Below are 11,043 nucleotides of genomic sequence, written 5' to 3' on the forward strand. Positions count from 1 at the left end.
GACAAGAAAGAATGTATAGAAATATCTCCCTGCAATTAATTTCCAATGTTTACATTTTTTTAAACTAGACTGTGGAATTTATACAAATTAATATTAAATGGAGCTTACAGTCAAGTTTATGTAGTAGATGTGCTGTAGCTAAGCCATGTTTGTCTTTCCAGCATTAGTTACAAGCTCTTGATGAAATGCCTGGTGCTGTCAGTGCAGAAACCCTCTCTTCCCAACGCCTCAAGCACAATATAGCCGTTCTACTAATTACTTTACCATTTAGTTATGTTCTGGTTTATGTATTTCATTTATTTCTAAATTTCATGATGGCAGTGTTGTAGCGTTTCTAATCCTACCCCATCTCCCTCCTTCTGACCCGTCATGCGGTGCAAAGAACAAGTGAAGCTCCTTATTCAATTGCACTTCAGTATTTCATCAGTATGAATGTAAATTATATAAATATATAAAAACCTGCAGCTTTAACAACTGTAATACAGCCTTTAAAATTAGTTACATGTATAGATAATTAAATTCTTCATATAAAAGATAGACTAAAATGTGTTTGTTGTCTTGTTGCTGTGTACACACAGAATTCACCAAGTGGCATTAGTGCATGTAATGAATTTGCCACCAGAATAGCCTGAAGCCCACCTGTTTAATTTCAGAATGACACTTGTCTTGTTTCTTTTAATATTATTTCAATATAATTACTCAGATTGATCGTGACTATCTGCAGCCTTTTGCACCTTTCTTTATTCAGTGCTTTCTATGTGTTACAAATCAGTTATTTTTTGGCAATATACTGGTAGATGAATTAAGAATGCCTTGTTGTTTTACTATGGGTTTACGTTGACTTAGGCTCTGTGTTTTATGCCAGAAGCGCTAGTCTTAAAACATGCACAATTGCACAGATTTTCTTTCATTTTAGGATAGTATTTAACATGCACAAATTTTTCATTTACCTCTGTGCCATAAAAAGAAAAAAGTTTTCTTTTCCACCATAGCCACTTGCTGAAAAATATGCTGCCTGGTATGACAGAAATTGAACAGAACGTAATACTTGTAATGTTCAGTGCCCATTGTTTTGCTTACTGAGAATGATGTAGCCAGATTTTACTCCATTATTTCAATATTTCGTCCATTAAAATGTTATTTTAATGAAAGGGTATCTCTATTTTCCCATAATGAGCTGTTGTGTTGAAAGATTTATAACTTGACTGAAAGCGTTTGTCCTAAGGGACATTTTGTTTTTTATGACTTCGGGCCAGAAACATACTTGCTCTACATATTGAAATATTGGCAATACTTTGGATATAGGGGATTCAGGTGCTGCTTTTTTTTCATTAATTCAAGAGAGAAGAAAAATAAAGCTATTATAATAAACTGCAGGCTACATGTTTCCTGACATGCTGCTTAAATATGCTGAGAGTGATGGCTCATAAAAGATTTTCAAAATCACAGTGCTCTAAAAGTTCTTGGGGTCAGTTTTGCGCTGAAGTGAAAAGAACAGCCTGAAGTTGTCCCTCTGTGTGTGTGTACACACCCCCACCCCCACCCCCCACGTTGTGCCAGGACTCCTCAGGCAGAAGAGTACTGTGTATTGCTCAACAGAGCAGCAGCTTTATCAATCAGTCTGTTGCTGAGAATAGTTAACTGGCAAAAACCTCAAAACACATTTAAAATGTCCTAGACAAAGATATTCAAACCATTGTGGCTTATATCGACATACATTGTTGAAATACCTATAATGTTGATTTACTCAATTATTAAAGTTCTTAAGTGTACTACTATAGCGTGGCATGATAGTGTTTAATCTTCCTCATAATGAGTTATTTCCCTTGAGTAGCAGGGAACAAGATATTGCACTTATTCTTTCTAACCTGTCTGGATTTTTGTGGTCTCTTTATATATATATATATGAGAAAGGGAGTACGAAAGCAATTCTTTAATAAATAAAATGGATTATTTCCATCAAAAAAATAGTTTTTCAGGGTTGTGTCTCAATCCAGTTTTGACCCTCTCTCCTCTGTCCTGGTTCATCTGAAAAGATCTTTAACCTCCTAAGGCACACGGTCCTCTCCCAAAGCCGCACATCTGGACTGCAGCAAGCAAACCTATTTCCAAAAAGCACTTGCCTCCTGTGATGGAAAGGTGCCCACGCTCTTGTTTCTTCGGTCCTTGAATTTGTGGCTGCAAAGCCAACAAGGACTAGTCCTAGTCAAGGCTGAAACAAGATTTTCATAGACAAAACTAAGAAACCATTCAGGTGATTTTCGATTTTATTTGTATTTTAAGTCAACATTAAGAAAAAGAGCAGTCTCGCTGCTGCCTAGTCAATTGAATGCATTCTTTATATTAATTTTCATTTGCAAAGTACCTTTTCCCTTTGCAGAGGAGCTCAGGAAAAGGAGCTGTCACTTGAAGGATGTAGAGGAGACGGGATTTAGAGACCGCTCCAAGTGGGTGGTGGGTTTCTTTGTTCACAGTTTTTCTGTTTACCTCGAGAAGAGTTTCCTCTGTATTCAGCTGCTGAGGAAGAATTTCCGTGAATGTTTTGTCAGGGGATTTGTTAATATCGATTCCAGTGCTTTAAATCTGTCCAAGACAATTCAGAGTCTAAGATGCAGGTTATCAAGAGTGCTTTGCTTTATGTCCAGAATCACTTTTATTCAAATCTCAATTCTTTTGGAGCTTCAGTGGCGTCTCTTTTAATCCCTGTGAGCTCACCGAACACATTTTAAAATGGCCTATTACCGTAACCTTCCCGCAAGGCAGCAAAATAACTGCAGGTTCTGGTTTTGTTCTCTGGTTTTAAAGCAGTTCTTTTTAGTTCTTCGTGATTATTGACTCCAGCTATTTAACTTCTTGTTAAATAGCTCCTTATATTTGGTCCCCTTCTAATTACAACAAATGGCTTATTTTTAACTTTTTTTAGACAACTTCAGTAAGTCCAGGGACAGTATAGCTCAAATATTATTTAATGAGTTGAATTGCAAGCTAAGTGCATGCACACAGACAACTGGATAGCAAGCTGCTACTCAGCTAAATAGAGAGTGCTAAGGTGACCTTTTGATTTCAAACCCTGAAAGAATGTTTTCAGAGGGTTGTCCTGGATGCAGTTAAAAACATAAATGATTTTCACAAAGACTTCATTTCCCGCATGTAGACTTTATGGGCTTTTGTACTTGTTGTTTGGTAGCTTGCAAAGGAGTACTTTACCATGAATAAGGATTCGTTTTGAGTTATTGCCCATGTGAGGAGGAATCGTGAGAGTTATCTTAACTATGTGGCGTAACCTAGTAACGTTAATAGTATGTGTAAACATAATTCTGATACACGCAACAGATTTCTATAGCTTGTTACAGCAAGTTTCATAGCTGTTTCGTTCCCCTCCCCTTTCCATACATCTTAATTTGAAAACTTCTTTAAAAAAAAAACCCAACAAAACAAACCAAGAAGTACCCCTGTAGCCCTGTAGTGCTCCTCCTCAGCACAAAAATTCAGATTGCAATGTCTGCGTAGAGCCGGAAACTAATTTGAATCAAACCTGTAACTCTTCTTCTGTCACTTTTATTAATCCTGTGGAGCAACACAGAATAAGAAGTCAGATTTTAGAACAAGTTCAATCTTGTGGAATAATTTTATTTACGCATTTTATGGAAAAGGTAGCTGTTAGCATCTGTAGGCGGAAGGATGTTTATACTCGAGGTAGCTGTCCTACAGCAAGTGGGCATAGAGCTTTTAGGAGGTGTCGGATTCCCTGTGGCCTTGTGGTGCTCCTTGATCGCAGGCTTTGGCTCCGTTTTCTAGCACAAGTTTCTCATTTGTTTCTTCGTGCCCTACCTACCTTTCTGAGCCTGACCCTCGGCTGCAGCTGGCCCTAGCAGCGAGAAGGAAGCTCTGTGCCTATCTGCCGTTCAGTTCCCGGCTTCAGCGTTTGGTCTGTCCAGGTACCAGTTTGTACCCACAGAGTACTGACCTGATGCTGCCGGCTCAGCTGCTACCCACCAGCGTGCGGCTGTGAACTGGTGCCAGCGCTAGCAGAGTGCTGGTCTGAACCGGGCTCAAACCAGCGTCACAGACAGAGGTTTTCTGTGCCCTGGCCTAGATGGCCGAAACCGGATTCATGTTTTCTCCATCACACTCACACTGTCCAGTGCAGTTTTCTCTGCAGAATTGTTTCATGTGTTGGAGTAATTCTGGATCCAAATGAGTGTTAAAATAAGTCTAGTTTGATTCCTTCACTTTCATTCTTTTTTTGGGGGGAAGACCTAAAGCCAGGAAAGATGATGGCTGGAGGTCTGCCCGAGAAAGTGAAACAAATAATACATTTTTTTTTTTTAAAGTATTTTAGAATATTACATTTAGTTACCACATTTCTGACTCCAAGTGAAATACCTATACAGCATCTTTATTTTTGCGGAAGACAATATAAAATTGGACTGTGTGGTTCCTTCAGCTTGGATCTGTGGCTGATGATCTCTTGACTGATTTGCTGTTACTGTACAGTAAGTGGTCAGGGGCTCAAGATAGGTCCTGGGTCATAATTCAGAGGTGAGATTTAAAGTTACCTGATGTGATATAAACAAGTCCAAGAATCAGTTAACTCAGCCAATTTATATTTTTAGATGCATCCATGTCCTCGCACGTAGGATTTTATTCTCCCCAAGCAGATTCTGGAAAGGGACTGGTAGACATGTTCTGTTTTTTTCTGAAAGGATTTAGTAGGGTTCCTTCCCAAATGTCTCACCTTTCTTCTTTACCTCCTTCCCTTGATTGAATACTAAAACCTTATTTTTCATAGAAACTAAGGTATTAACCTAAAATGCTGCAGAAACATTTTGCTGTTGCAAAATGAAGATGATGGTAGTGTATCACAAATGTACATTGTTGAGGACTACAAACCTTGCCTTTAACACTCGGGCATGTTCTAGAATTTAAGGAAAAAAAAAAGGAAAATCGAAATTGTTATGAAAGATCTTTGAGTCTGTTGCTTGGCCTGTGTGGATTGGCAGCGGCAGTTCTTCCACCTGGTAATAGCTGACTGGTGTGAGCAGGAGGAGGAGGAGGCACACGTGTTGGTGGTGACTGGTCTTGGCAAAAACAAAGTAATGCTTAATATTTTGCAAGCGGGACTTTGGAGATTTGTTTCTAGATCCTACTTCCATCCGTCTTGGAGGGAAACACTCTGCTCTAACAATAAATGGACATAGTAGTCCAGTTGAGAAATTCTAAACGTGCTGAAATCATTGAAAAGAGCTGTGAAATGGGATTTTGCATCACAGAAGCTTGAGATGGAGAGATCTGTTTGATCACCAGACTCTGTGCTGTCCTCAGCAAAACCTTGAGATAGTCTCTCAGTGGAGGGTCCGTCCCACAAGGTATTTGTGGGAAATTGGTGGTTGCATCTGAAGCTGGTTGATAAGAAGACTGAGTGGTGAAATGCTGTAATTTGAGTGAAGGAATGTTATCGTGGTGCCAGGAGTGCTATTTCTCCCCACTTAAGGTTTTGGAGGAAAACTGTGACGTGTTTTTTGACTGCTTCTGGTTCCCTATAATAGAACAGATCCCTGTCTCCTGTGATCTTGTCATTACGGAATGGGCCAGCATGAGGTTTACAGTGAAACCTGGCAGTTATGTTGTTTAGAAAATCTCCCCGAATTAGAAGAAATCAGAAGTTGTGCCCATGTATGTAGATCAGCGAGTTCCACGGCAGAACCTTCTGTCTGAAAAAGAAGCATCTCTTGCGCATTGCTTTCAAGCTTAGTGGTTGGCTTGTGAGACCATTTATTTTCAGGGCTGACTTTGTAAGGAAAAGAAACAACAAGTTTACTTCTTAGAATGATATTTGAAATTACTTTTTATGTTTCTAGAATCCCTTAGTCCTACAGGTCCTATGGTGATAGGAGGTCAAAGCACGGATTTCTAGTTACAGCGTTTGTATGTTGGTTCTGTAAGTCCAGACAGAGTAACCAGTCTTGTGAGTGTGTGCGAATGCCTCTGCTTGGGGATGTACTGGTTATTCAATTAAAAAGGGCAGAAATTCATGTATTCACCATGGTGTGAACATACAGAGTTAGCTATTGTAATTTCCCCATTCTTTTGAGTTTACTAGATTGTTTGTAGCTCAGGATTCAAATTTGGTACCTTCCAGATGGGATCCAACACTCTACGTTCTCAGAGCAGGAGAGAAAATATGAAAGAATGGGTCACTCAGTGACTGAAAAGGCAAATGCTAGTGCCTGATTTTAAGTACCTGAATGGCTGTATGCATGAGGGACTATCTGTGTGCTTAAAGTTAGAAACATTAACCAATTCTACACAGAGGTAAGGTCCCGTACTTTACCCACGGCAGAGCCTTCCCATCTGTCAGTGGAAATGTCTGATATCAAGGGTGCTTTCTAGCCCCTAGCAGGAGTCTCTTAGTGAATTGAATTCATGAATGATATTATTACAGCTGCAAGTGGAATTTGGATGTTCATAAAAGTACTTTGCACAGTACTTTGGCATCTGTGAAAAACTAGCTAGAGCCCTATGGCCTGACATTTCCCCTTGGAAAGGAACCCAATTCTTTGCTGTTTTTAATACAAAGACAAGAAAAATCTTCAGTACTTGTGCACCTCATGAAGAAAATCCCGTATCAGAAAAGCGTCTCCTGCATGTTCTGCTCAGATTGAAACAGGCTATTTTCCCAAATATTTAGTGTTCAAAAGTAGACAATTTGTTGAAGTTCAGAGTAGCCCATTTACATCCCAGTTGGCTGGCTGCCAAGCTAGCCGCTAAAATATATTATGATTGAAAATGTTAAATGCTTCCTCTAAAAGGTTGGTGGTTGGAAACCACACTTCAGACCAAGGTCATCAGCATCTTTGAACAGTAAACTTCCCCAGTCTCTAGAGAAGAATTATTAAACACTTTGTTCACTTCTAATGAAGCTGACAGTGCATGGGGAGAAGTAGTTCAGTTTATTAGACCTCTGATTTACATGATATCTAAGAAAATGCTCTGAAAGTGGCCATTTATTAAAAAGAAATGAAACTTTTGGCTTTTGAAATGTGCCTAGCGCTTTGATTATTTTGGCATAAAATTGATAATTCTCAAAACCTACTTTTTATTTCAAGCAAAGTTTCAATTGCATCTTCTGAAGGACCGCAACGTACTGTATCTCAAAGGAGCGTTATCAATATGCTTATGCTTCCAATCTGATCTGTTCTCAGCTCCTTAATCACAGAGGAAACTACCTTGACTGTCTGTATCTACTTTTCTTTTTTTTTCATTTTATTTTATTTTAAAGTCAAATCTATCATTACCTTTTCAGGAGCACAGATTAGTTGAAGCAGTAGTTGAAGATAGTCCATGAAAAACTTAATGGTGATACATGTGGACCTTGCTAGTGGCATAGTGCAGAATCAGCTCCTGAATTACATTCAGGAAGCTAAAAAAGCAGTAAATACTATCTAAGTATTTACTAAGTATATTAACTGTATATGCAAAGAACTGAAGGAGTTGTATGGGGTGTGATGTGATTAGGAGCATTTGAGAACGACTGATCTAAAAACCCCTGTCAGATCTCAGTAGGTTGGTGTCATTGTTGGTGCTTGTGAACAATGTAAAAACAAAAAGCCTTGACCATTTTAAAACCCCACGAAGTGAAGGTCTCTCTGAATATTTTTTCAGTCAGAACATCTTCTATAAGGAACGTATGTTTCTATGGGAAATATACTGAATTTGCCCATAGTTTGCCGAGTATTCTGGGAAAGAATTAAACTGAAGGATTTTGATTGTGTAGAAATAGTTGTAAATAGTGCATTTTTAAAGCAAAATGTTTTCAACCTGTTTGAAAACACCTTTGCTTTTTGAAATGCATTTTATTTTATGCAGAAAAGTAATAAAAGTAGTGTTAAAAGTGAAACTGGAAGAAAACATTCTGCTTGACAGCCTAAGAAAAAACAGTCTCAGAAGAATTTAATTAAGCTCAGCTGAAAAATACTGGCTTATAGAAAAAATTGTAATGAAACATTCTGTTCTAATTCTGAACAGAAAACAAAATTTGAGATTCTAGAATTTATACAAAAATTCTAGCATCTACACAAGATAAACACAAAGGAGGTGGTTTGCAAAAATGAAAGGACAAAACTGATGTAAGATGAGTTCTTAGTTACAAACTTTTCTCATTCTTTTAAAGATAAAGGAGAACAATAATAACCCCCTTTGGCTTGGCCTATAAATTAGTGAATTCTGTGGAGCGATCTCCACTGACCTTCATGTGTTCTGGCTCAAGTCCTTCAAAAATTTAGAAGCAATTTTTAATCGAAGTGTGGAGAAGTAAATAAGCTCTGCAGGACCTTCTTGATTAGGATGTCTGCTTTGACTGGAAGGATAAAGGCTAACCTTGAATTTAGAGTATAAGCAAGCTGAAATTCTAAAGTGTCCATCAGAGCGTTACAGTCACTGTAGCGCTCTTTCCTAATTCTGTTCCCTTTTGGGGTATCTCTGTATTTTCTTTGGCAGTAATACCAGAGGAAGCCTTTTTTATTAACAGCGATCCATTTGGGGATTTGTTTTACAGTGTGGCTCCAGTTGAATGACACCACTAAAGGGGACAGTGAACTTCGGAGTGAGGTTGGAAATGGGCAGGTAGCGGTGAGGAGGACTTTTAAGCTTTGCCACCAGAGAAAGATTATCACGTAGAAATGGCCTTGATTTAAAAAAAGAAAAAAAAAAAAAGGTGTTAAATACAGTGTTTTGAGTCACAAAGCGATGAAGCATTGTTAGGGTTGTGCCATTGCATGTGAATAATGATTAAGTGAACTGAACAGGCAGTAGTTACTGTTCATTAAGCCTTACTTGAACTGCTACAGATCTGAATCAATTTGCAAACGACTGTTAAGTAAAATCTAGGATCCTTTTGTGTTTTCCAGGGTGTGCAGACTTGCATCTTCTGGATATGTTAACACCCACTGAAAGAAAAAGGCAGGGATACATCCACGAGCTCATTGTCACAGAAGAGAACTATGTAAATGATCTGCAGTTGGTCACAGAGGTAAGACGGCACAGCAGCCTTGGGAGCAAATTTTAATCACTCATCTTTTTAAAGTAAATCAATAATTTCACTGTGCAAACTCATTTTATATCACTGCTGTGCTTGACTTCCTAGGGATGATCTGTATTAAATTTTCATCCGTCCGTCTGTCTGTCTATCTATCCATATCTATATCTATAGATATATGCATGCCTGTATGGGTGTGGGTGCAACTAATGTTAAGCCCTTGTGTTACCGTCACCAAAACACTGATGTTTAAAGTATCATTCTAGTAAACCCTTTTTGCTCCTGATTTTGAATGTTTGTTTCTCATGTATAAGTTCTTAAAGCTTGAAGCGCTTTATGTGCCAGTTTCCACATTCACAGTGGCACTCAGTTATCACTTACTGTAATTTTCTTTAAATGTTACAAGGTGCATCTCTTATGTGGGAAAAAAGGGAATTAGTACAGGCAACTGACTTAGACAATTCTTTTGACAGAGAGGGAAAGCCCTTTTCTGAAAAAGAGGTCAAGATATGCAAACCTGAGACACTATGAGATAAATCAGAACTTCCATAAAAGAGGCCAAAGTAAAATAAATTTTAAATTGTATTATCAAAGTAATCCTGGGATATTTTGCAGGAGACCTCTGACTAAAATTCCCAAGTTTCAAACAGGTTATCCAGGTCATAATTAACACCACCAACACAAATTTAGAGTATTCTCTTTTAAAGCCATACGCCGCTCACAAACATATTATCAAGCAACACTATGGATCTCCAGGGCACAGCGCATGTTTGAAGTCTGTTCCACTGAGTGTCAAGTGCTACTGTGATGTGAAGTTTTCTCCTCCGGACTAAGGAAATGAGCATCATCAGTCTTAGTCACTTAAATTATACTTACCATATACTTTCTAAATGGCTTAATTTTCTGAATCTTTAGATCTTCCAGAAACCACTAATGGAATCTGAGCTGCTAACAGAAAAAGAAGTTGCTATGATTTTTGTTAATTGGAAGGAGCTGATTATGTGCAATATAAAACTACTGAAGTAAGTTTTTTTTTTTTCCCCATACTTAGCAATAACAAAATCATGGCCCTCTGCCCCTGCTTCTCCTTTTAGCTGCATGAAAATATTTGCCGCTTATGCAAGTTGTAACCAAAAGGGCCATGTGTTGTTCCTTGTTGGAAAAAGCAAAATATTAACAATGTTTGCAATGACTTGTTGTTGTTGTTGAGAAAAATCCAGCAGTTCTTTGCTGAGTAAGTATTTGCACTTACTTTGCTCTTGGTGTACATGTGCTCCAGAAGGCGAGATCAGCCTCTCCTGAAGAGTAGTGCCTGCCAAGGCTACCCACAGTCCTGTCGTAGACTTTTGCTTCCTCTGTCACAGCCCATACCCAGTTCCAGTCCTATTATCCCTGAATGCAAAACAAAGCACAACAACCTCTGCCTTCCATATTCTTAGTTAGCTGATGCATTCCTTTAGTTATTGTAGGCTTATAGCACCTGAATGAGCTGTTTTGTGAGAAGTGGCACCAACAAAGCCTGGTTTCCTATGGGTTTATGTCCAGTGTACCCTGCACCATTCCTTCCAAAGTCTCCAAGTACTGCAACCCCAACTCTCTACCATGAAACTCCATGCCGTGCAAGTACCCTATTTCTTCCTTCATTCTCTGTGGCCTCTGATGGATCCAGTCTTCATACTTGCATCCTTCTCACCCATCCCTGCTGCTTCAGCAAGACACAGTAAATGCTGTGACTGGTTTGGAGGCACGTGCACACAGGTTGCTCATCTGGCCATTGCCAGAGACAATGAGTAAGGATTGAGTTAAACCTGTATAGAACCACAGAATCATTAAGGTTGGTTGGAAAAGACCTCTAAGATCATCGAGTCCAACCGTCAACCCAACACCACCATGCCCACTAAACCATGTCCCTAATCTACACGTCTTTTAAATACTTCCAGGGATGGGGACTCAGGGACTCACCTGGGCAGCCTCTTCCAATGTTTCACCACTCTTTCAGGAAAGAC

The 11,043-nt window shown here is 38.9% G+C and overlaps 1 protein-coding gene across 1 annotated transcript in view; it reads left to right on the forward strand.

The window, feature by feature from the left end:
- The window catches only part of ITSN1 (intersectin 1), a 119,767-nt gene that overhangs the window by 88,709 nt on the left and 20,015 nt on the right, over positions 1–11,043 (forward strand). The window contains exons 29-30 of the mRNA XM_009282959.2: positions 8,910–9,031; positions 9,953–10,059. Of these exons, the coding sequence (XP_009281234.1) occupies positions 8,910–9,031; positions 9,953–10,059 (229 nt within the window). The remainder of the gene's footprint in view (positions 1–8,909; positions 9,032–9,952; positions 10,060–11,043) is intronic.

This window comes from Aptenodytes forsteri, unplaced genomic scaffold (assembly GCF_000699145.1).
Source record: "Aptenodytes forsteri isolate BGI_AS27 unplaced genomic scaffold, ASM69914v1 Scaffold2, whole genome shotgun sequence".
In the NCBI taxonomy this organism is placed as follows: domain Eukaryota; kingdom Metazoa; phylum Chordata; class Aves; order Sphenisciformes; family Spheniscidae; genus Aptenodytes; species Aptenodytes forsteri.